The sequence below is a fragment of the Malania oleifera genome, chromosome 2, assembly GCF_029873635.1.
Source record: "Malania oleifera isolate guangnan ecotype guangnan chromosome 2, ASM2987363v1, whole genome shotgun sequence".
Taxonomy (NCBI): domain Eukaryota; kingdom Viridiplantae; phylum Streptophyta; class Magnoliopsida; order Santalales; family Ximeniaceae; genus Malania; species Malania oleifera.
In genome coordinates, this window is record NC_080418.1 from 127,947,762 (window position 1) to 127,975,383 (window position 27,622).

At 35.6% G+C, this 27,622-nt stretch overlaps 1 protein-coding gene across 2 annotated transcripts in view; it reads left to right on the top strand.

The window, feature by feature from the left end:
- The window catches only part of LOC131148023 (uncharacterized), a 31,358-nt gene extending 19,406 nt beyond the window's left edge, over positions 1-11,952 (top strand). For both annotated transcript variants that reach the window (XM_058097766.1, XM_058097767.1), the window contains 3 exons: positions 10,635-10,874; positions 11,296-11,370; positions 11,454-11,952. In XM_058097766.1, coding sequence (XP_057953749.1) covers positions 10,635-10,874; positions 11,296-11,370; positions 11,454-11,699 — 561 coding nt within the window. In that variant the 3' untranslated portion in view covers positions 11,700-11,952. The remainder of the gene's footprint in view (positions 1-10,634; positions 10,875-11,295; positions 11,371-11,453) is intronic.
- Positions 11,953-27,622: the final 15,670 nt, after the last annotated feature.

The following is a 27,622-nucleotide window of genomic DNA, read 5'->3' on the forward strand; positions in this document are numbered from 1 at the left end:
TACAAGTTTAAAATACTAATGCACTTCAGTAAATTCAGAATATGAATTTTAGAATGAAGCTCTTAGAAATTTATCACCGTGGGTATCTTTTAATGAAAGAATCAGCAACTCACTAATCAACACAATGAGATTTAGCAAGAACTTTTCTTAATTTCGAGTAAGGATGAGAGCAATGTGAAGCACTTTTAGAATTTCAGAGTTAGAGAGAGTATGATAGCAGATTGTGAGTTCTTAATGATCTTGGTGATTAAATCAATGTGTCTTTAGGGGTATTTATAGATGTATAAAACCTCTTTGCTTGTTCCCCAAAGGATACTCAGACTTGTTTCCATATATTAAACTTATTTGAGTTTCCAAATATTTGAATTTCAAAAATTATATCCGTTGGAAAGCAGAAAATTGCCGCGAGGTAGACGATTGTGAAGTGCTGACAGTCGTCTGTCCATTTAATATAACGGTAGGAATTATAGGCAAAAAGGTGGCAGTCGTCTGTCCCTTGAGTGGCAGTCGTCTGTCATCAGAATATAAGGTGACATTCGTCTGTCCATGTGTAATTTTGAGCCTTTCAGTAACATATAAGGTAGACAGTCGTTTGGTGAAACTTTCACAAACTTCTCACTTTTCACTGACAGTCGTCTGTGGGTGCCTTGGTAGTCGTCTATCAGGCTTCTGTGTTTCAATTTTAAACCTTGTAAATTTAGTCAGTCGTCTGTCTATTAACACACAGTCGTCTATCAACTGAATGATTTTCTTTCTTAGTCACTTTTTGATTTCTCTCTCATTGTTACTTGGAATATATATTTGTTTTAACTTTGAAAACATGTTCCAAGTTATTATCGTAAGGTCTCTAAGTTTCTTTGTCTAATGAGCTTAAAAATGAAAACTTCATACTTGAATAAACTTAAAGTACTTACAAAGACTTGTCCTAAGTTCTCAAAAATTCTTCTTTGCTCTGAACTTTCTTTGTTTCTAATCTCTGATCTCTCAGAATAATTTGAACTTTGAGCTTCTCATGTTGATCTTCTTAATCATCATGCTCTTATGGTCTTCAGACTTTGATCCATACTATCAGACTTTGATTCATGCTACATGAGTACCTTCAATATGGATTCCTAAGAAAACACAACACTCAACTAAAGCATGTTAAATCCTACTTGTTTGTTAGCATCAAAATGGAATATTAAACCTTGTAAGGCCAACAATCTCGCCCTTTTTGATGATGACAAACAAGAAGCAAAAATTTTGAGTGAGCCTTAAAAAACTCCCCCTTTCAATAAGCTTCATCTTAATAAAAAATTTCATTAGAATCAATAATAATTTCATCAATATCATTTATGCTTTATCATTCATGCTTCATCAATATCATTCATGCTTATTTCAAATTCAAGTAAGCAAGCCAAGCTTAAAGCTTAAGTTCAAACTTAATTTTTGTGTACACTTCTTCTCCCCCTTTGACATCAATCAAAAAATATAATTTGAGCATATAATGATCAAGGGCAAATATCAATTTGAGTATATGTGATACTAGTGTTAATGTATTAACATCAATTGATAAAGTATTATTCTTAAGTGATAACTCATAATATTCCCCCTGTCAATCAGCATACTCAAACTAGAACTCGCAAAGTTTTCAGAATTATCATTAACATTAGAACTTATAATGCATTAAACTGAGAACAAAACATTGCAAAAGTTCATAGTTTCAGAGCTAGAATATATATAAAGACTCATAGATTTTAGCTTACACATTCTCCCCTTTTGTAAAAACAAAATACATCCAGAATTTAAGCATACAAAATAGCAAAAACACCAACAAAAGTCTATATGTCAGAGTTAGTGTCACTGTCTTCAGCAATTCCTTTTTCCTTTGGATTGCTGTGAACCTTCTTCTTCTTCTTCTTCTTCTTCTGCTTTTTCTTCAGTTGCTGCTTTATCATCTCCTGCATCTTCTTCTGCTTCTTTTTCTTCTTCTTCTCCTTCACCTTCTTCCTCATCAAAATTTTTACTATCCTCATTATCTGAATCAGTGTCATGTTTAGTGACATCATGGTCTATCTTAGCAATACGAGTGTCGAATGAGGTATACTTGTCATCAATAGTGGAGAGTTTATCTTGAAGAGAAGTAAAGTTTTCTCTCATTTCGGAACTAAAGCTAGTATAATTATGATAAAATGGAACAAACCAAGGTAGCATATCAGCTTCTTCAGGAGCTGAACTCCTTGCCTGAGGTGCAGGTCTTGCCGGTCTATTGCCTTGGAACATCCAACCCTCGGTATACTTTTTGTAATCCATTCGTTTCAATGTAGTAGATGAGAAAACGTGATAATGAGTTCTTTTTACTATTTTTGAAGCTGGAGAGAGGACTTGAAAATGGGCAAAGATAAAGGAAAGAATACCACCATATGGAAGCCCAATTCTAGGAGATTCAAGCTTCATCACCATCCACTTCAGTATGATACTGGATAAGTCTAGTTTCTTCCCTTTTAGTAAGCACCACATAACAAAACAATCAAAATATGACACGTGATCAAATGATCCAGACCTCGGAATTATGTTGTATGCAATGATCTTATGCAGAATTTGTGCCTGAAGATTAAGCTGCTTGTATGGTGGAGGATGTCCAAAATACACAGGTGCATCATTCATCACAAGAGGCAGAAATTCTTGTGGTATAAATCCTTGTTCCATGGTCCAATGCTTTTCAACTGGTGTACACTCAAAATTCCCATGCTTGATATAAAGAATTTTCCGTAATGAGTGTGGGGTAAGTGTAATCCTTGGACAATAAATTTCAGAAATAATGCCATCTTCCTTCTTAACCAAGTTAGAGTAAAAAATCTTAATTTGATCTGGATAATACCCTTTTACTTGATGAAGGATAAACTTGTCCCATCCTATAGCTTTGAACATTTCTAAAATTTTAGGATAATTTTCTTCAAAGAAAGTAACATCTAAAATCTTACAGAACATAGGTTCAATAGCAGATAGGTGATTTTGGTACAACGATTTCGCGTGTGAAGAGACCAGCCATTTTTCTATGTCATCGTTGCTTGTAGGCTTTGAAGAAGATGAAGAAGCTTTGTCCTTCTTTCCCACTGTTTTGGTATGAACCATTTTTTGATAAGTAGAAACCCTAGATTTGTATGAAGTAGGGTATGATGGATAATCGTTTTGTGAAGCTTGGGAGAGAAAGAACTGAAAGGAAAGAGAAGAGAAAATGTTTTAGAGGAAGGAAGACGAATAGTTAGTCGTCTGTAGGGTTTAAAAATCATGTTTTTAAGTGAAAAATACATAACCCGCCGGGAGACAGTCGTCTGTCTCTAATTGGACAGTCGTCTGTCCATAGACAGTAGCCTGCCAGTCAACTGTGAGCTCACTGGCAGTTGTCTGTCTACTGTCTTTTACACAGACAGTAGCCTGCCATTCGTCTGCTAGCTCCCTGGCAGTCGTCTGTCCTGACCAAACTCAACTTCTTCCATTTTTTAATTAACTTCTCTTATATGTAACATGCCTAATTCTCGTTGAATAAATATAAATTGATCCTCAGCTAATGGTTTGATAAATATATCAGCTAATTGAGCATAAGTATTAACAAATTCAAGAACTATTTCTTTCTTGTCTACATTATCTCTTAAAAAGTGATGACGTATATCAATATGTTTAGTTCTTGAATGTGATACCGGATTCTTTGAAATATTTATCGCGCTTGTATTATCTCATTTTATGGGGATTGTTTGGTATTGAATTTTGAAGTCCTTTAATTGTTGTTTTATGTATAAAATTTGAGCACAACAGCTCCCAGCTGCTATGCATTCTGCTTCAGCTGTAGATAAAGCTACGGAATTTTGTTTCTTTGAAAACCATGAAACTAATGAGTGTCCTAAAAAGTGGCAAGTCCCACTAGTGTTTTTTCTATCTATTTTGCATCCTGCATAATTTGCATCTAAATAACTTATTATTTCGAAATCAGTTCCTTTTGGATACCATAACCCTAAATCAAGTGTGCCTAGCAAATATCTAAGGATTCGTTTTACTGCTGTTTGATGTGATTCCTTAGGAGCCGATTGGAACCTAGCACACATACACACACTGAACATTATATGTGGTCTACTTGCTGTTAAGTAAAGTAAACTTCTTATCATACCTCGATAATGTTTGGTATCAAATTGTTTCCCTTTTTCATCCTTATCTAGACTAGTTGAAGTGCTCATGAGTGTTCCTATAGGTTTACTTTCTTCCATATCAAACTTCTTTAACATGTCTTTAATATACTTAGTTTGATTTATGAAAGTTTCATTTTTAGCTTGTTTGATTTGCAAACTTAGAAAGTAATTTAATTCTCCCATCATACTCATTTCAAACTCTCTCTGCATAGTTTTAGCAAATTCATCACACAAATCTTCATGAGTAGCTCCAAATATAATATCATCAACATAAATTTGAACTATAAGCATATTATTATCTTTAGTTTTTATAAATAAAGTGCTGTCTATCTTTCCTCTTGAAAAATTATTTTGGAGTAGAAATCTGCTTAGCCTATCATACCAAGCTCTAAGAGCTTGTTTCAATCCATATAGGGCCTTAGTTAACTTAAATACATGATTTGGATTTTTAGAGTCTTCAAAACCTGGAGGTTGTTTAACATAGTTCTTCATTAATATAGCCATTTAGAAATGCACTTTTTACATCCATTTGGTATAATTTGAAGTCTTCATAGGCTGCATAGGCAAGAAGCATCCTTATTGCTTCCATTCTTGTTACAGGGGCAAAGGTTTCTTCGTAATCAATGCCTTCTTCTTGATTGTAACCTTGTGCTGCAAGCCTAGCTTTATTTCTTACAACTACTCCAGTTTCATCCCTTTTATTTTTAAATACTCATTTAGTTCCTATGATTGACTTGTCTTTGGGTTTAGGTATCAGTTTCCATACTTGACTTCTTTCAAATTGATTTAGTTCCTCCTGCATAGCTATGATCCAGGAATCATCATTTAAAGCTTATTCAATATTTTTGGGTTCATCTTGAGATAAAAAGGCATAATTATTGCAAATATTTTTGAATGAGGCTCTAGTAGTTATTCCTTTTGATGTTTCACCAAGAATTTGTTCTTTTGGATAATTTTTATCAAATCTCCATTCTTTAGGAAGCTTCAGATTTTCTATAAGGTTTTCATTTGGAGCATCATTATTGATTTCTTCTTTTATTTCAAGATCTTCTTCTTTTTGTGGAGTATCTTCTTTTTCATCATTCTCATTTTTATTGTCTTGATTGTTTGATTCATCAAATGTTATGTGCATTGATTCCATAATAGTAAAGGTTCTTTTATTATAAACCCTATAAGCTTTACTATTTATAGAGTACCCTAGAAAGATACCTTCATTAGATTTTGTATCAAATTTTCTCATATCATCTTTAGTATTAAGGATAAAACATTCGCATCCGAATACATGAAAGTAGGAAATATTAAGTTTTCTTCCTTTCCAAAGTTCATATGGTGTTTTGTCTATTTTTGATCTTATTGATACCCTATTTACAATGTAGCATGCTGTATTTACAGCTTCTGCCCAAAAGTATTTAGGTAAATTATTTTCATTCAACATTGTTCTCGCCATTTCTTGTAGTGTTCTATTTTTTCTTTCTACAACTCCATTTTGTGGTGGAGTCCTAGGTGCAGAAAAATTATGGTTAATTCCATATTCATTACAGAATTTTTCAACATTTTTGTTTCTAAATTTCCTACCTTGATCACTCCTAAAGCTTGTTATATTATAACCCTTTTCATTTTGTAATTTCTTACATAATGTAATAAGCATGTCATAGGCTTCATCTTTGTTTGCTAGAAATAATACCCAAGTGAATCTTGAATAATCATCCGCTATTACAAAAGTATATTGTTTTCCTCCTAGATTTGATGTTCTAGTTAGACCAAATAAGTCTAGATGCAACAATTCTAGGGGTCTTTTTGTAGATATGTATTTTTTCTTTTTGAAACTTTGTTTAACTTGCTTTCCCTTTTGGCATGCATCACATATCTTGTCTTTTATGAATTTTGTATTAGGTAGTCATTTGACAAGATTTTTCTTTGATAATTTGGATAATAGGTCCATGCTAGCATGTCCTAGTTTCTTATGCCATAGCTAACTTATTTCATTCCTTGCTGCCAAACAAGTTACATTCTGATTTACTAAGTTCTCAAAATTTATACAATAGACATTGTTTAACCTATGAGCTATAAATAAGGTTTCATTGTTCTTAGGATTTTGAATAACACATTTTTCTTTCTTACAGATTATTTCGAACCCTTTATCACTTAATTGACTAATACTTAAAAGATTATGTTTTAATCCTTCTACTAATAGCACATTATCTATAGTGAGTGAAGGTTTTTTACCAATTTTACCGACGCCAATGATTTTACCTTTAGCATTATCGCCGAAGGTGACGTATCTTCCATCCTTTTGTTTTAATGTAGTGAACTTGGTCTTGTCACCGGTCATGTGCCTTGAGCACCCGCTGTCCAAATACCATTTATCCGTTGACGGTGTTGTTCTAAAGCATACCTATAATAGAGGATTTTTTGTGTTAGTTTTTGGAACCCAAATTCTTTTGACTTTCTTTGTTTTGTTGTTAGTTCCATTATTGACTTTCCATTCTCCTTGAACTTTAACATACTTTCTTTTTAATGGGCAATTAAATATTACATGACCTTTAGTCTTGTACATATAGCAAGTGGTGTGTTCATGTTTGTTATTTGATGAAGTGCTAGCATAATACTTAGCTTCCTTAACAAAGTATCCCATGTATAACTTTTTGTTCCTTTTATTTGCTTTACCATTATAACCTATACCTTCTTTGTTCCCATGAAGCCTTTGCTGTCCAATCATCTTTTCAAAGTTTTTTTTTTCCTTTGGTAAAGTTATAGATAATTTTTTCTTTTTCCTTTACTGCCTTTTTGAGTTCATTTACTTCTAGATTCTTTTTATTCAAATTATCTTTATGAGTTTTGCCTAACTCTTGAGTTGCTATATTTATTTCTTCTTCTAACTTCTTAATACAAGAGTTTGTTTCTTCTTCAATAGCTTTGACTGATTCAAGTTGCTTCACTAGTTCTTTATTTTGATCTTTCAAAGTTATATTTCTCTTAGAAATTTTTATGAATCTCTTATGCAAAGAAAATAACTCAGCTTGCAATTCCTTATAGGAAGACATGCTATCACATGACTCATCACACGACTCATTGTGAGATTCTGTAGAGGAATAGTAGGAGTTTACCTCTTCATCATTCGCCATGAAACATATGTTTGCCATCTCTTGTCCGCTTGATTTATTTTCTGTCTCGCTGGAGCTTGAATCATCCCACGTAGCTTTCATAGCTTCCTTCTTTTTCTTCTTGTCTTTCTTGAACAACGGACAGTCTGGTTTGATATGCCCTGGTTTCTTGCAATGATAACATATTGGAGGTTCATTCTTACTTTTATTTTCCTTCCTACTTGTCTCTCCTTTTTCAGGTTTCTTTTTATTGAATTTCCTAGGAAATCTCTTATTTCTTCTATAGAACTTGCCTAGTCTCTTAGTGATGAATGCTAATTCATCTTGATCTAAGTCACTTGTCTCACTTTCCTCTTCACTAGAGCTGTGACTAGACGCTTTTAGTGCAATAGATCTTTTATGCTTGGGTTCATGATTCCTTTCTTTTAAGGCCATTTCATAGGTAAGAAGTGAACCTATGAGTTCATCTAAAGAGGTAGTCTTAAGGTTTCTACCTTCAGTGATAGCTGTAGCATTTGGTTCCCATATTGAGGGAAGGCCTCTTAGGAATTTTTTGATCATTTCGTAGGTAGTATAGGTTTTTCCTAAGGCACTTAAGGAGTTTATTATGTGGGTAAATCTGGTGTACAGACTTGATATTGTTTCATTAGAATTCATCTTGAATGCTTCATATTCGCTTGTTAACATGTCTATCCTATTGTCTCTAACATCAATAGTTCCTTTATATGTCACTTCTAATTTGTCCCATATTTCTTTAGCCATCTTGTATGCCATGACCCTATTAAATTCGTTAGCATCTAAGGCACAGTATAAAACAATTATAGCGCTTGAATTGATTTGAAGCATTTTATAGTCCGAATCAATCATATCCCTTTTTTCTTTTGGAATTTGTTTTCCATCAACTATTTTTGTGGGAATAAGGTCTCCATCCATAACTACTTCCCATGCTTTCCAATCCATGTGTTGGAGATAGATTTGCATTCTCTTTTTCCAAAACGTATAATTATGTTCACAAAAAATTGGTGGACGAGTTGAGGATTGGCCTTCACTGAAGGGTGCTACTCCTATATTTGCCATTCGATCTTTTTATAGTTTCTTGTTAGGAATTATTATAACTAGGCTCTGATACCAATTGAAATTATGAATAACTTCCCAAGAGGGGGGGTGAATTGGTTTTTAAAAAATTTTTTCCTTTAGAATTAGTTTTTTTAATTTGTAAATTTTAGAAACAATCATAATCAATCACAGCAAGATCAAATTCTCAATTTATGTAACAATATATGTGAATATTTGCTGCACTCAGTATAAGCCTTGTATCACAATTATACTTCTTTCCAATGTTCAGTTTTGAAATAAACTTTCAAATTAATAGGTTAAGGATAATCAACCAACGTAGTCCCTTTCGGTTTCCGCAATCAATGCTGATTTATCCAAAACGAATTACCTTCCGGTCTATTTAACAACCAAACATTCAGAATTTAAATTTAAGGCAACCACGCAGATTATATCCTTGAAAAATAAAGAAAAGACTAGAGAAAGAAGAACACAAGGATTTTTACGAGGTCCGGCTTCAATACAGCCTACTTCCTCGCCCTTGGCCAAACCGCCAAAGGATTCACTATTACCGTTTCTTTATCAGCCGGAACAAAAGCAATTACAAGCACTCCTTGGGTAAGGCTAGAGCCCGCCTTCTCCAAACAATTCCCCCTTGTTTGGTCCAACGATTCAATACTCAAATCGTCAATAAGCCTTGTTACAAAGATGGAAAAACAGTATGTACAAGAATTTGCTCCTCAAAGAGCTGATTAGTACAAGTTTAAAATACTAATGCACTTCAGTAAATTCAGAATATGAATTTCAGAATGAAGCTCTTAGAAATTTATCACCTTGGGTATCTTTTAATGAAAGAATCAGCAACTCACTAATCAACACAATGAGATTTAGCAAGAACTTTTCTTAATTTCGAGTAAGGATGAGAGCAATGTGAAGTACTTTTAGAATTTCAGAGTGAGAGAGAGTATGATAGCAGATTGTGAGTTCTTAATGATCTTGGTGATTAAATCAATGTGTCTTTAGGGGTATTTATAGATGTATAAAACCTCTTTGCTTGTTCCCCAAAGGATACTCAGACTTGTTTCCATATATTAAACTTATTTGAGTTTCCAAATATTTGAATTTCAAAAATTATATCCGTTGGAAAACAAAAAATTGCCGCGAGGCAGACGACCGTGAAGTCCTGACAGTCGTTTGTCCATTTAATATAACGGTAAGAATCATAGGCAGAAAGGTGGCAGTCGTCTGTCCCTTGAGTGACAGTTGTCTGTCCATGTGTAATTTTGAGCCTTTCAGTAACATATAAGGTGGACAGTCGTCTGGTGAAACTTTCACAGACTTCTCACTTTTCACTGATAGTCGTCTGTGGGAGCCTTGACAGTCATCTGTTAGGCTTCTGTGTTTCAATTTTAAACCTTGTAAATTTAGTCAGTCGTCTGTCTATTAACACACAGTCGTCTGTCAACTGAATGATTTTCTTTCTTAGTCACTTTTTGATTTCTCTCTCATTGTTACTTGGAATATAAATTTGTTTTAACTTTGAAAACATGTTCCAAGTTATTATCTTAAGGTCTCTAAGTTTCTTTGTCTAATGAGCTTAAAAATGAAAACTTCATACTTGAATAAACTTAAAGTACTTTCAAAGACTTGTCCTAAGTTCTCAAAAATTCTTCTTTGCTCTGAACTTTCTTTGTTTCTAATCTCTGATCTCTCAGAATAATCTGAACTTTGAGCTTCTCATGTTGATCTTCTTAATCATCATGCTCTTATGATCTTCAGACTTTGATCCATACTATCAGACTTTGATTCATGCTACATAAGTACCTTCAATATGGATTCCTGAGAAAACACAACACTCAACTAAAGCATGTTAAATCCTACTTGTTTGTTAGCATCAAAATGGAGTATTAAACCTTGCAAGGCCAACAGGCTAGCCACTGCTTTGTTTTTTTCTTGAGCAGGCCACCTGCATTTGATATGGTTTGTGTTTATTGTTTGATGCATTATTGTTACCAAGTAAAAGAAAGAGGAGCCAACCAGGTTTCAGGTTAAATATGTGGGAACTGGTTTCTGGATTTCGTCTACAGAAAAATTTGGCTATCTTTCTTTTGAAATATTTCTATAACACTTATAGAATGGCATAATTTGGTACTTGGTTGTTCCATGTATTTCAATAGGGTTAGAAAGTTGTTTTTCAGATAAGAAAACAAGGTTTTTGATGGACTGACCACATATTCTATTGTAATGTTGCTCCATTTTCTCAAATACAGAGCTTCTTAATTCTTTAAACTTATAACAATTGCTCTATCTTCAGGTTCTGTCCGGGATGTCGTCACAATCTCAGGGTGGCCCAGTTGATGTTCCTCCAGCATTAAAAAATTTTTCAGTATCTCAGAAAGAAAAAACTCTTGATGAACTTGTGCGAGACTGTTGGCTTTGCTCCACTCCTGATGGTAACATTGGACTTGGTGTCAGATCCTTCCTTGATCTGCGAAGTTGGTTTCATAATAATGATGTTCCTTCATGTGACGTTTGCAATGAGGCTGGAGTGAAGGTTGTCTCCCACTAATGCCTTTCCACTTCAGCAAATAGTAACACATCTATTTAACATTGTTTTTCTAAAGCAGGTTGTCTTTCAGTTTCTAAATTCACGTTGAGTTGTAGGAAAACCATTTGGACAATCTGAGCTGCTCCTCAGCTGGAAACTTTTCCTGCTTTGTATTTCAAGCTTCCTGAAAACAAAATCTTATCCCATAGTGTGCTTGGGGTAATCTAGTTTAGTAGGCCTGGGAGAAGGAGTTCCCTGATGGGAATTGGAGTTCTAGATCCATAATCTTGTGTTCCCATCCTGTAGTGTTAAAAGCTAACTTTAGCAGTTTTTTATGTGGCTATTAGACTACAGTCTCTCTTTCTCTCGCTCTGTCTCATGTACAGAGAAGGATGCTTTAACCTGATCTATTTCAATCTCATTACAGGCAGAGTTGTGCCAAAATGAAGGCTGTATGGTACGGATCCATCAATACTGTCTCAAGAAGAAATTTTCTAGAAGGGTACCATTCTGAATGCATTCCTGATATCATATTTGCTGTTTATCTAGTGAATTTTGCAAATTTGCTGACTTAATGATTGACAGGGTGACAGAGTGTGCCCGGGTTGTGGCACTCAATGGAATTATCCTGTATCCAAAGCAGAAGCCTTAGAGGAGGATGATCAAAACGAGCCAACTCAGAGCCAGCTCCTGCCAAGACTCGCCAGGAAAAAGAAGCTTAGAACCTGCAAAACTGAGAATGTGGCAGCTGGGGTATCTGGTTCCTCTCAGACTTCTGTACCTCTCGCTGAGTCGAGTAGAACAACTCGAAGTTCTGCCCGCTTAAGATAGATCATAGATGTATTATCATATGCAGTGTGCTATGTATTTTGCTTCCATCTTCCATTCTTATGGTATATCAGGGAGGAACCCTTATATGGTCCCATAATGGAATGCTGTACAATACGGTTAGCACTTTTTGGCTGCTCTATGGTAATCAAATTTGCCAGTATAGTATTGTAGTGAATATATTCTTGTGCTATAATTCCTAATTATTTTTAGGAATAACAATAATTGTTATTATATTATTATTTGAGTGAGATAATTATCATCTTTGGTAAGGTCACTAAGGTGGCATAAAGAATGGAACTCTTTGGCAGTAGTTCCACGAGTACGCTCCATCTTCTGCCAATAAAACAAACTCAAACATTCGGAAGGCACTGGTGATGGCAGAGTCTGCTAGTTAATCCTTTTGCAAGTTAGCATGCAATGTCATTATTTTGAATGCACACTAGAAGTTAATTGGACTATCACATTATATTTGGAAAGTATATATTTCAGGAGTAAGTTTGGATTGAAAGGATTTGAACAAAATTTAGTACAGTTTTGTATTGTATTTTATTTAAATTCAGTAGGTGATTTTTTTTTTTACAATTAATCATTCTTTATTAATTAGGCAAAATGTGGCAGCAATAGTTTGTGGCAAATGTGAATGTGCAAAGCAGCATACTAAAACTAAAAGGCCGTGACCATGTGATTAGGCCTTTGGACTTGGCTATTAGATTAAACTTACCTCCACAATGGGTGGTGGTATGGCGGTTTTTGGATTGTTACTTTTCCTCAATGATTGACGGAAATTTTGAGGGTCTTATTTGTGAAAATTTTGATGTTCATATAAATTTTGATGAGAAACACTGTGCACTTATAATAACCTATGAAAATTATGAATAAAATTTGGAAAATTTTAGAATAGATGATTGTGAATGTTCTAGAAACAAAATGAAAAATCTAAGAGACTTCCCCTTTTCCACTTCTCATTTGAATTTTTGAAAATTCAACCTATCTATCTTAAACTTCGATGAAAGTTTGCAATGGAAATTGAAACTCGATTTCCTTTTGCACCCTCATGAATTTTGAAATTTCATCCTAAAATTCCAACAAAAAATTTGAAATTTAAGACTAATTTCCCCTATGTGTCATATTACTTCTATTCCACATATATTGGCAACATTTCTCCACTTCAGTCACCTCTAAACTTTGAGACTAGATTCCTTGTTTGGTCTAAGGTGAAAATTGCCAATATTGCATTTGTTTTAACTCAGAAACTTCTTTTTACCTCTAAAAGTACTTATTGAGGTTCAACATTGTTGTTTTAGGTGACATCATTAGAGTGCACCGTGAGCCCTTTATTAGTCGATCTATTTTTTTCCTTTAGGTAAGAAATTAAAAATGACCATTCTATTAAATGTACACTCATATCAGGCTCCCCTTTTATTTTCCAAGCATTATGTCATCTATTCAACCAAATGGCAAAGTTGTTGGTTTTCCACGTTCTTGCCTTTCCCTTCTTTATTTGTGTGGCCCTCTTCACCTTCTAGCTCAAGACTCTTTCATCTCCTTCAAGGTCTTCCTCGTGCCTTCGGCTCTTGTTAGGTATGTCCTTCCACCTTTTTCTCTCCTCTCAAGGGGCAATATTTCCTAGGGTTCATTTCCCCACTTTTCTATTCTTGTGTTTTTCCATCCATTTGTTTCTTATTATTCCTATGTCTAGTCTTTACTCAAATACATGGTCGAGGATTCTTCTTATTCTACTTCCTTTAGGTGGTATTTTTTTAGGGTTCATTTCCTTTTTTCGTATTTTTTTTTATTCTCATGTTTTTCCTTCCATATATTTGTTACTATTCTTGTTTAGACATTACCCTAGTCAATGGTTTGAGATTCTTCTCTTTTACTTATATTTCATCCCTTTCATCCTTGTGTACTTCTTGCATAGGGTCGGAGCCCTACTGTAGAGGCCTCTCCTTGTTGTTGGGGAACTCCTAGGATAGGATCAAGGCACCTATCTTTCTCCTTTTAAGACCTCTTTTGGGCTTGTAGATGATGTTGAGGCCTTTGTCAACACTAAGAAGCTATTTGTTGAGGAGTTGGAAGGTACTTTGATTGAACATAATATCATTGTATTTGAAGACGTTCCTCGCTTGATTTGTTAGTTGCATGTATCTTTGATAACTTTGCCCCTCACTTGCTTTAGATTAATGAAAGGGGTTGTTATTGTAGGGACATTTGTCTATAAGAAGACGCTCTTCAACTAGAGTTTAGGTCATCTACTACCCAATGAATCATTCTTGTTCGAGAGGTTGTTTAACTAACATGTTAGGAGGATGCTAAGAACCCTAGCCGCCGCTTACCCTAGCCTCCGTCAACCCTAGCCGTCAATCCCAATCTAGCGCCCCTCCCCCGCTTGGCTTCATCTTCGTCGTAAACCTTGGCCTGTTGTAAGAAACCGGTTTAGTACAACACCAAATCGTCGACGGTTTCATATGACTTAGGAAAAATCGTTGACGGTTTTAGTCGGGAAGGTTTAGTTTCAGACCAAATTGTCGACGGTTTCAGAAATCTTAGGGAAACCATCGACGGTTTCAAACTACCGAGAGGTTCTTAGGAAGAGATATGAAGATTTTGGTTGGTTAAAGGCCAAACCGTCAATGGTTTCAGGAAAACTGTCGACAGTTTCATCCCGAGTTGAGAAGCTATAAATAGCACGTAAGTCATTTAAATCTCATTTCACTTCATTTATCCTCCCTCCCTCCGCTAGGGTTTCATCTCTTTTGGGTGTCTCTCTCTCCCCCACGCATCTCTCTCTCTCCTACGGCCTCTCGGGGCTCCGGAACAGCCTCCAGTCAACTCTTTCTTTCTTCTCGGCTTGCCGGCGGCCTTGTCCTCATCGTATTAAGGAACCTGGGTTCGTTCTAGAGAGCGTGGTAGGCATATTTTTAGGAATAAGTAAGAGGAATAGATTATGTCAGTGTTTTCTTGAATTTGAATCGATTAAACTTGAGTCTATGGACTTGTGAATGTTGTATATGATTTTTTGAATGATTCAGACATATGAAATTGACAACTTTGATTATTCTACATATTTTGGGAAAACCAAAGTGAGTAGGTTAATCATCTATGTTTCCCGAAAAATATATATTTTGAGTTAAATAAAATTATGGAGATGATCAGACCTAGTTTTCAACAAACATATTTTTTTCTCGGGCAGTTTATTTACTACGAATTAACGTTCAAATCGCGTGGCATGAGAATGGTTTATTTTTATTGTATAATTGAATTTGAGGATTGTTATGGTATTATAACAGTGAGAATGTGGTTTTATATTGATTATGGAAATATTGGGAATGCGATGGAATTGTGAAATGACAGTTTTATACCAAGCTGTGAATCGTGAAATGACGGTTTTATACCGAACTGTGAATTGTGAAATGACTATTTTATACCGAGTTGTGAATGGTTGGGAATACTGATGTGAGATGTATGTTGAGAAAATGAAATCATGATACTGGTTTTATTACTTAAATTGCATGATATGGTTTAAAAACCCTGAGGACCAGATGTATTGAGAGCACGATACCGTAACTAGTAAATGAGTTTGTGCAGCCACACTATTCTAAGAGTGTTGGTACTGGAAAGTCGATTTGGCCGCGAAGAGTTGTTGTACCCTCTTGGAGTTCGGACCAGGTTGTGGTAGACAAATTAGACTTGCAGACAAGGTATTTTGACTTAGCTTGGTGGTAGGCTAGCCAAGGCTAAGTCCAATCTTCAGACCGCACAACCCGATCATGTGGGTTATAAATGATGATGTTGTTAATCCAAAAGGGTGGTTCTTTTATGCATATATGTGAATTAATGTAAATTGTGTTATTTACTAAGCCGATTAATATTATGAAGGAAAATGTGTATTTTCAACTATATAGGTGTGAGTTATATTTTACAAATGCCTTGGTTGTCAGATAAAGTAAATTAATGATTGTGTTTGATTTCACTAAAACTCATGTAAGCCACACATTGATAATAATCTGTTCCGTCTTACTGAGAAGTGTCTCACCCCAATAGATATATCAACTTTTCAGGGCCTACAGGAAATCGAGCCTAGGAGCTCTAGAGTGGGACTTAGACGATCTCGCTGAGGGTGAGTGTTGGTGGGGCGCTGGTCTATTTATATTAGATGTTTTGGGCTTTTTGAGTTATAATATGAATTTTGGGTATGGTAGATGTAATGATTATGAGGTAGTACTCTGGTACATATGGAATGGATGGTCTTTTTGCTTCTACTGTATGCATTTAAATTATATTATGAAAAGAATGTACCTGGGACCCTTTTTTGGTTCTGGTTGTCACAATTGTGATATCAGAGATATTCTGCTATTATATGTGAAAAAAATGTATTATTGTTATTATGTTGAGTGAGATTTTGGGGTGTTACAAATGTGGTATTAGAGCCTAAGTTGTTAGGTTCTGCAGACTTTAGAGGATAATACTACCAGAGTATAGGAATGAGTGGTGATGAGAGTAATAATGGGTAGTCTAAGTGTTGTAAGGAGGCTTAGGTATAAGATGTAAAACGAAGTAGAGTACCCTAAGTAAAGTGGAATTTAGGGTGTTTTCCCATAGCGTGGAGGCAGAAATCCTTTGATGGTCTTCTGTGATTTTCTTGAGGCGACAGTCTTAAAAAAATCATAGCAAACCATCGACAGTTTTGTTTCTGAACAGTAAGGTTGAACTTTGGATTGGAAACTTGGAGGTTAAAATGATTATTTGTGTGGGAGAAGTTCATTAAGAAAAGTCTAAGTATTTTAGTACGAGAAAGTAGTGAATTCTATAGTTTTTAGCTAATTGGTTGTACTGGTCGTGTTCCGACAATAGGATTCTAAGAAAGTTATTCTTTGTCCTATTTTTAGGATGGATCCCAGAGATAAGAACGTGGATGCTGGAGGGAGTAATAATTTGGAGGCTTCCAGTGAGGATGACGTTGATACCTTTACGGTGCTGCGAGGTTTAGCTGGGCAGGTTATGATGGAGAATAGGCAGGACTCTAGAGGGCAGAACTACCCACCTGCAGACTAGGGTTGCACCATTGAGCAGTTGACCCTAATGAATCTGCCGACGTTCACGGAAGGAGCTAACTTGATTGCGGCAGAGGACTGGGTTCAGGAGATTGAAGAGCTACTGGCCATCCTGCATTGCATAAATGAATAGAGGGTTCAGTACGCCACTTTTAAGCTAATTAAGGAGGCTAAGCGATGGTGGAGAGCAGTAAAACTGATTGAGGAACAGAGGCTAGGACCCGCAGCTCTGACCTCGAGCTGTTTTAAGGGAATCTTCTTTGATAGATACTTCCCTGCTATCACCAGAGATGTTAAGGCAGAGGAATTCATGAATCTGACCTAGGGGCACTTGACCGTACAACAGTACGTAGCCAAGCTTGTTGAGTTGTCTCACTTTGCCCTATACATGGTCCCAGATAAGCCAAAGAAGGAATGAAGGTTCGAGAAAGGTCTGAGATATGGGATCTATGAGCAGGTAGTGGTGTTTTAGGTCCAGGATTTCTCAGAGCTGGTGGATAAAGCCATGGTGTTAAAGACCAGTGTGCAGAGGAGTGTGGGGATATTAAATCAGAGGAAAAGGCACATGCCTCCTAGTTTTCAAGATGGTACGAGCCAGGGTCCGTGGAGGAAAAATAGAACAATGCGGGCCAACGATAAGAAGTGGGACACCGAGCTCCTTAGGGAAATCCATCATGCCCTCCTTGTCCCAGGTGTTATCAGAGGCATTAGGGTGAATGCCCGGTTAGAGTGGTTGTTTGTTATCGATGTGGTACACTTGGTCACATAGCATGAGACTGTCGTGCACCGCTTAGTGATGTGCCCACACCTATTCAATTTCGTGGACACAATCAGGCACCCCGAGGTGGCTACTAGAGGAACACCGCCCTAGTGCTAGTGTCTTTGCTTATGCTGGGAGATGCAGAGGACACTGGTGATGTGGTGACAGGCACTATTTTAATATTGTCGCATAAAGTTGTTGTATTGTTTGATTCAGGGGCGACACATTCATTCATAGCTCGGGAGTTTATCAAATTATGCGGAGTAGAAGCTCAGCTATTGGATGCTGATCTATCGGCGGCTACACCGATAGGAACCATAGTAGTATGTAGGAGAGTACTTAAAGATTATCCAATTAGTATTCCGGGAAGGAAACTGCTTGCTAATCTTGTGGTCCTTGACATGCATGGATTTGAAGTGATTCTGGGGATGGACTGACTAGCTTTTAGTTATGCTAGTATTGACTGCTACAAGAAAGAGGTAGTGTTCAGACCTCCAGGGGAGCAAGAGTATAGATTTGTAGGGTCATGTGTGCGCGCCTCACCATGGATACTGTCTGCCATGCAGGCTAAAAGGCTACTCTTGGAAGGATGTCAGGGGTACCTAACTTGTGTGAAGGAAACACTAGAGGGAGAATTAAGACTTGAGGATATCCCGATACTAAGGGAATTTCCTGACGTGTTTTCAGAGGATTTGTCGGGGTTACCTCCTGAGCGTGAGGTGGAGTTTGCTATTGACCGATCTCCAGGAACGGTGCCAACCTCTAAGGCTCTATACAGAATGGCTAAAATAGAGTTAAAAGAATTAAAGAAACAGTTATAGGAGTTATTGGATAAGAGGTTCATCAGACCTAGTGTGTCACCATAGGGAGCACCCGTGTTTTTTGTTAAAAAGAAAGACAGGTCGATGAGGATGTGTATTGACTACCAAGAAATAAATAAAGTGACGATTAAGAACAAGTACCCACTACCTCGTATACATGATCAGTTTGACCAACTCCATGGAAAACATGTTTTATCTAAGATTGATCTCCGATCCAGGTACCATCTGGTGAAGGTCAAGGCAGAGGATGTTCCAAAGACTGCGTCTCGAACTAGGTATGGCCATTATAAATTCTTGGTTATGCCTTTCGGATTGACTAATGCTCCTGCTACATTTATGGACCTCATGAACAAAGTACTCCATAAATAGTTGGACCAATTTGTGGTAGTATTTATTGATGATATTTTGATATATTCAAAGAGTCCTGAGGAGCATGAGAATCACTTGAGGATGGTACTTCAGGTGTTGAGGGAAAGGATGTTGTATGCCAAATTCAAGAAATGTGAGTTCTGGATGGAACAAGTTGCGTTCCTCGGACATGTGATATCCAGGGGTGGTATTTTAGTAGACCTGAGTAAGATAGAGGCAGTGGTGCACTGGACAAGACCGAAGAATGTCCATGAGGTCAGGAGTTTCTTGGGATTGGTAGGATATTATTGCCGATTCGTAGAAGGTTTTTCTAAGTTATCAAGCCCTTTGACAAAGTTGACCAAGAAGAATGTAAGATATGGATGGACAGATGAATGTGAACAAAGCTTCCAAGAATTAAAGTAGCGACTCATCACTGCGCCAGTAATAACAATTCCTTTAGGAGAAGGGGGGTTTTGTAATTTACAGTGATGCATCTCAAAAAGGGCTTGGGTGCGTACTAATGCAATGGGGAAAGGTTATTGCATATGTTTCTCAGTAGCTTAAGGAGTATAAGAAGAATTATCCTATGCACGACTTGGAGTTGGTAGTAGTGATTTTTGCATTGAAAATTTGGAGACACTATCTGTACGAAGAAAGGTGTGAAATTTTCACAAATCATAAAAGCCTTAAGTACATTTTCACACAAAAGAGCTAAATATGATACAAAGAAGATGACTTGAACTAATAAAGGACTATGATTGTACCATCAATTACCATCCAGGGAAAGCTAATGTGGTAACTGATGCTTTGAGTTGGAAGTTAGTGAATGCGTTAGTGTCGACAGTGGTAGCTCAACAGCAAATCAAGATGGATTTGGAAAGGTTTGGTGTAGAAATTGTGGAAGGGAATCACCAGGCGTACATTGCTAGTATGGTACTCTAATCGACCTTGCTGGAAGGGATTAAGATGGTTCAGATGAAAGATGTAGAATTGGTAAAGATTAAGAATAAGGTATAGAGTGGATTGGGAGCAGATTTTAATATCTCAGATGAAGGAGTTCTAAGGTTTCACACCAGACTATGTGTACCTAATGATGTAGAGATTAAAAAGATAATTATGGAGAAGGCTCATCGCTCTCTTTATACCATACATCTAGGGTGTACAAAAATGTATCAGTATTTGCGAGAGTCTTTCTGGTGGAACAATATGAAGAGGGAAGTTGCCCGATTCATGGAGCAGTGCCTTATGTGTTAGCAGGTGAAAGCTGAACACTAAAGACCAGCAAGGCCATTGCAACCACTCCACATTCCTGAGTGGAAGTGGGGGCATATCTCCATGGATTTCGTAATAGGATTACCATCAACATTGCATGGGCAAAACGCCATTTGGGTAATTGTTGATTGTCTGACAAAGACTGCGCATTTTGTGCCAATAAAATTAAGCTATTCCATGAATAGGTTGGTAGAGCTGTATGTGTAGGAGATAGTTAGACTTCATGGCGTACCAGTATCCATTGTGTTGATTTAGGTGTAATCCCAAGAGAGGGGGGGGTGTGAATTGGGTATTTTAAAAAATTCTTTGAAACTTATTTACCACTTAATCCCTATTCTATTTTTAACCAATTACTTATCAAGATCATGTAAAGTTATTCAACAAACATACATGAAGTACAACTAATGAAATGTAGTGCGGAAAGTAAAGAGATAAGGGAAGAGAGAATGCAAACGCGATTTTACAAGGTTCAGCCAACCCAGCCTACGTCCTCGCCTTGAGCAACCCACTTAAGGATTCCACTATAATCCTTGCTCCTTAAATTGGGATGGAACTTCCCTTACATCCGCTGCTTACAAGAAGTACAACATTCTCCTACTTCGCTACATACAAGAGATACAACTCTCTCCTCAAACCCGGTTCACAACCCGAACCATGATTACAATGAAATCTGTAAAATACTCAAAGTTGCTTCAAACAAAGCTAGTGAGTACAATTGAGATTCTTAATACATAATCATATGATGAAACTTGAAGCTCAAAATGAATGTAATGATATACTCATTATATGCAAAAATATGATTCACTAACTATCCCTTTTATCAAATCTCCCAAAAATATTTATATAAATAAATGCTTTGGAGAACTTGGGATAAATCTTTGAATACACAAACAACTTTGAAGATTGCAAAGATTTTAAACACACTTTGTCACAACAATATTTCTCTTAAGTGTATATAAATAACCTTTAGACTTTTCAATCAAGTATATTTTGGAATATTAAAAATATGAAGTCTTTGAATGAAAACTCACTTGAATAAAAAATATCTAATCAATAATAAAAGCTTTTCTCAAGTGGTAACCTTATCAAAATGATTTAATATATATGCACACTCAAGATCAACCTCTTATCAAATATTCAAAAATGGATTTTGCAACGCCAAGCTATTTGAAAAATGAATATCAACAAGTAGATCAGTATATATATATGAACTCTATGAGACTAACTCTTAACAAGTAGTGTGATTTACCAAACCTTAATATCAAAAAGCTTGTACAATAATCACAAGAAAACCTTTTGAGGATAAAAGTAGCCTTAGATTAGATGTGTAGTGTAAGATTTGATATCCTAATCACAACCTCAGTAGTGTGATCTCCCAAGCTGTGCTAATATGCTTAATCGTATTGCCAAGCTTTGATTTTCTTCTTCTTGTAGTTGAGTCTTATCGTTGTTCTTGTTCTTGTTGATCTTAGCCTTAGCACTAGGATTTAGATGTTCAATATATAGGTGCCTTACCCTTAGAATCAATCCTAACCGTTGGATCAAAGAAATAGCTCGCGTGTTATTTCATTAAAAAAAAATAAATTTTTAAACTTTCTCGTAAGTTTAGATGACTCAGGTTAAAAGCCCAGACGACTGAAGTTCCTTAAAGCTTCGAAAAAATAACCTGGACACAGGGTCAGATGATTGAAGTTGGGGTTTATTTTTCAGGTGACTGAATTTAATCTTTGGTCTTATGAAGAAATTCTTCAGATGACTGAGGTTAACTTCGGTCTTCTGAAGTAGAAACTTCAGGAAACTGACCGTTAACTTCAATCTACTGAAGTTCCTATTTCCTGAATTTTTTCTTTATATTTTGAAAAATTGCTTTGCTCTCTTTCTTGGCCCTTTTATAAAAGTATTTTTCGGGGTTTTAAAAATATTTCGATGTCCATGAAAGTCCCCTAATGATGTTCATGAAATGCATGAGTTCTAAAGTCATTCTAGGGTATATGTTGAGCCTCAAATTAAATCATATGAAAATGTAAATATATTAACTCTAAGTACCCATTCCCATGATGTTCTTGAACTTATTGCTTGCATCTTCATTTTTGTAATCTTGGAGTTCCATGGATTGTGCCAAGTTGTGTATGCTTTACTTTTCATGGCTTCCATGACTTGTCTTCCTTTCATGCATGCTAAATATAGTTTCTGTTCACAATCTCAATGCACAGATCAAATACCAAGTGGTTTGTCATTATCAAAACTAGATTGGACTCATAGAGTCAATAATCTCCTCCTTTTTGATGATGACAAATACACGAGCAAAATTATATAATGGATTATGCCTAACAAGGCTCCCCCTCAAATAATGCATCAAATATTCAGTAAGTGAAATATGCCCATGCCAAATGAAATATGCTCATGTTCATACATACGTTGTTTAGCCTGATTCCAAATGAAATATGCTCATGTGAGTACACAAGTTGTTTAGCCTGATTCTTCTCCTATAGTCTGATTTTTCTCCCTCGTTATACAACTAGTGTTTCCAACAATTTTTGCTATTATTCTTCTCTCCCTTTGCACAATTAGGTTTTCCTGCAATTTTTGCTTTTGCTCTTGATTTTAACAATTTTTGCTCCTGATTTTTAACACTCCTGATTTTTCTCCCCCTTTTGACATCAACAAAAAAGTGTATAATAATAATGCATGAGTGGACATAACCTTATGTTCTTCTCCCATTTGAAATCTTAGAGTTTTAAACTCGTTCAACCATCAGATTTGACAAAAAAAAAGAAAAAAATGACTTCTCCCCCTTTTGACATCAACCATCCCCCTTGCTAATGCATAAATCTGTGTTGTGGAATGTAAATTGCATTGTGAACATACACAGTGTGCCAAATTTCAAAGATTATGTGAGGATACCAAATGTTAATTAATGTGATACCAAATGTTTACATCTTAAAAATGTGATACCGAATAAAAATAAATGAGCCGACTATGAGATTTTTTTTTAACAAATTGTGAATGTTAAGTGACGTTGCTTCCCTTGAATTATGTTATCTAATGTAATTCTAGGCAACCTCTCGACTATGCATCAGGCCTAATTCTCGCTTAATTTGGATAAACCTATCCTTTGCAAGTGGTTTCGTGAATATGTCTACCCATTGTTTATCTGTGCATACAAACTCAAGTGTCACATATCCTTTTTGCACATGAACACGAAGAAAATGATGTCTTATTTCTATATGTTTAGTTTGTGAATGTAATATGAGATTCGTTGTGATGTTTATTGCACTCGTATTGTCGCATCTTATGGGAATTTTTTAATAACTTAACCCAAAATCCGTCAGTTGTTGCTTCATGTATAGCATTTGAGTACAACAACTACCTATCGCTATGTATTCTGCCTTAGCTGTGGAAAGAGCAATTGAATTTTGCTTCTTGGAAAACCAAGAGACTAACGAATGTCCTAAGAAATGACATGTATCACTTGTGCTCTTTCTATCCACTTTGCTACCCGCAAAATTAGCATTTGAATAGCTGATAATCTCAAAAGATGTGTACTTAGGATACCATAACCCAAGTTCAACGGTTCCTATCAGGTATCCAAGTATTCGTTTGACAGCTAACAAATGTGACTCTTTTGGTGCCGCTTGAAAGCTTGTGCACAAACATACGCTAAACATTATGTTAGGTCTGCTAGCAGTCAAATAAAGTAAGCTACCTATTATACCACGACAAAACTTGCCATTTACTAGTATACCTTGTTCATTTTTGTCTAATTTCAATAAAGTGCTCATACATGTACCTAGTTTTTTTCCATCTTCCATATTAAAATTTTTTGAGTAGATCTCTAATATACTTCGATTGATTTATAAATATTCCATGTTTTGCTTGTTTGATCTGAAATCTTAGGAAGAAATTTAGTTCACCCATCATGCTCACCTCAAATTCATTTTGCATAGTACAAGCAAATTCATTACACAATTCTTTATTTGTAACTCCAAATATGATATCATCTACATATACTTGAACTAGGAGAATGTCATCTTTCTTAGACTTTATGAACAGAGTTGTATCTATCTTTCTTCTGATAAATCCATTTTCTAATAGAAAACCGTTTAGCCGTTCATACCAAGCTCTAGGAGCTTGTTTTAAATCGTACAGGGCTTTTGTCAATCTATACACGTGATCTGGATTCTTATGGTTTTCAAATCCTGGGGGTTGTTCGAGATATACTTCTTCACTTATGTAGCCATTTAAAAATATGCTTTTGACATCCATTTGATATAGTTTGAAATCTTTAAAAGCAGCATAGGGTAAAAGCATTCGAATGGCTTCCATTCTAGCTACAGGTGCAAAGGTTTCTTCAAAATCTATACCTTTTTCCTAGTTATATCCCTGAGCTACTAATCTTGCCTTATTTCTCACAACTATCCCATGTTCATCTTTCTTATTCTTATATATCCATTTTGTTCCAATGATTGACTTATCCTCAGGTCTAGGAACTAATATCCATACTTTGTTTTTCTCAAACTGGGTTAACTCTTCTTGCATGGACAACACCCATGATTCATCCTCAATTGCTTCACTCACATTCCTAGGTTCTTCTTGAGATAGAAAGGCAAAATGACTCATTATATTCCTAAGTGAGGATCGTGTGGCTACTCAACGTAATGGTTCACCTATTATTTGATCAATGGGATGATTCTTTATGTACTTCCATTCTCTAGGCTATTCATTAACCTCATTTTCAATTTGATTAGTTTCAGTGGATGGTTCTTTAGTTTAACTTTTCTTTCCTGAATCATCTTTAATGGATAGTTCTTCAAATTCCTTGTTTATTTTAATTTCATCTTCATTAGTTATTTTGGAGAAGGTATTTGACTCATCGAACGCTACACGAATAGATTCTATAACCGTTAATGTTAGTTTGTTATATACTCTATAGGCTTTACTATCTAAGGCATACCCTAGGAAGATACCTTCATCTGATTTCACATCAAATTTTCCTAGACGTTCGTTGTCTATAAGCACAAAACATTTACAGTTAAAGACATGAAAATATGATATGTTTGGTCTATAGACATTCCATAATTCGTATGGAATCTTATTAAGTGATGGTCTAATTAGGACTCTATTTAGAACATAGCAGGAGGTATTCACTACCTCAGCCCAGAAATACTTAGGTAATTTATGTTCGTTAAGCTTAGTTCTGGCCATTTCTTGTATAGACCTATTCTTCCTTTCAACTACACCATTCTGTTGTGGTGTTCTAGGAGCTAAAAAATTATGAGCTATTCCTAATGAATTACAGTAGTCTTCCATGCCTTGATTTTTAAATTCTCTACCCCTATCACTTCGAATTTTAGTGATAGTATATCCCTTTTCATTTTGGATTTTCTTGCACAGGTTTATGAATTGTTCACACGCTTCATCTTTGTAACCTAAGAATAATACCCATGTATATCTTTGAAAAATCATCAACTATGACAAATGCGTATGATTTTTCTCCTAAACTCTGAATTGGGTTTGGACCAAATAAATCTAAGTGTAGCATTTGAAGTGGCCTAGTAGTGGAGATTTCTTTCATCTTCTTAAAGCTTGTTCTTGCTTTTTTTCCTAGTTGACAAGCCTCACAAATTTTATCTTTTATGAATTTTGTCTTAGGTAGTCCTTTAACTAAGTGTCCCTTAACTAGTTTAGATATTAACTCCATGTTTGCGTGTCCTAGTCTCCTATGCCAAATCCAACTAATTTCATTCATAGTAGAGAAGCATGTCACACTCTGTGAGGTTAAGTTATCAAAACTGGTGGTATATACGTTTTCATGATGCTTAGCAGTGAATAATATCTTATTATTAGTTTTTTGTTTAACAATGCACTTGTCATGTTCAAAAGACACTTTGTAATCTTTATCACACAGTTGACTTATACTCAATAAGTTGTACTTTAAACCATCAACTAGTAAAACATCATCTATAATTAGTGATGAATCATTACCAACTTTACCTACACCTGTGATCCTTCCCTTAGCATTATCTCCAAAAGTGACAAATCCTTCATCCTTGGGTGTGATGGATGTGAACTTTGCTTTATCCCCGATCATGTGACGTGAACATCCACTATCCATATATCATCTATCTTTTAAGGATGATGATCTTAAGCATATCTACAAGACACAATTAGACTACTAGCTTTGGTACCCATATTTTCTTGGGTCCATAGGGGTTAGTACTAGATTCTTTTTTGACCTTCCATACTTTCTTAATTTTGACATCTTTATTTTTGAAAGGACAGTCAAATTTTATGTGACCCAACCTCTTACATTTAAAACATATAATATTTCTATGATAATCCTTAGTTGGAATATATGATTTTGACTCTCTTACAAAATATCCCATGTGAAGATGTCTTTGTTTTAGATTTTCTTTCCCATTAAAACCAAGACCTTCCTTTTCTAGAAAATTTCTTTGAGCTTCTAGGAGTTTTTCAAAATTATTTTGTCCTTCGTTATATTTACAAATAATTTCAAATTTATCTTTCAAATCCTTTTCTAACTCCTCAATTTTCAATTCTTTGTCTTTCATGAGAAATGCATGAGATTCATTTTGGCATTCAACTAAGCTTGAAAGTTCTTTGACTTTACTTTTCAAATCAGAAATTTTCTTTGTTTTCTTCTCAAGCATTTTAATAGAGTACAAGTATTCTTGTTTCGGTTCATCATATGAAAGCATGTCATTCTCATTTTTAGAATCACTAGAATAATAAGAAGATGGTGAGAATGATGATTGTACCTCAAGTTCATCATGTGCCATTAGACACAGATTGGCAATCTCGTCATCGTTAGATTCAGATTCTGAACAGCTTGTGCTATGGGTATCCCAACCGACTTTCAGCGCCTTCTTCTTTTTCTTTGGGGCTTTCACTAGTTTGGGACACTCAGACTTGATGTGTCCAACCTCTCTGCAGTTGTAGCATGTTAGTGGATATTCCTTCTTTTTCTTCATGCTTGACTCTCCTCTTTCTGATTTTGAGTTTTGGAATTTTTTGTTGAACTTCTTTTTCTTCTTCAAGAACTTTACGAACTTCTTTGTTAGCAAGGCCATGTCGTCATCTGATTCTGAAGCACTTTCTTCACTAGAGTTGTTTGACGATGCCTTAAGTGATGTGGCTTTCTTTGCTTTACTTTGCTCATTCTTCCTCTTATTTATTGCAAGCTCATAGGTGATGAGCGATCCAATGAGTTTGTTAACAGACATCTCCTTGAGATTTCTCCCTTCTGCTATTGCTGCAGCTTTCGCTTCCTAAACTGAAGGTAGTCCCCTGAGTATTTTCCTGATTAACTCATAAGTAGGATAAGTTTTTCCAAGTGCATTTAAAGAATTTGTGATGTGTGTGAATCTAGTATACATGGATTGAAAAGATTCATCAGCAGTCATCTTAAATGCTTCATATTCACTGGTGAGCATGTCTATCCTACTATCTTTTACTTCCTTAGTGCCTTTATATGTAACTTCTAATTTTTCCCAAATTTCTTTAGCAGAGTTACATGCCATTACCCTATTATATTCATTTACATATAATGCATAGAAAAGCAAGTTCGTTGCAGTAGCATTGATTTGTACTAATTTCTAGTCCTCTTCAGTATACTCATCTTCAGTTTTAGGTACATTTACCTTA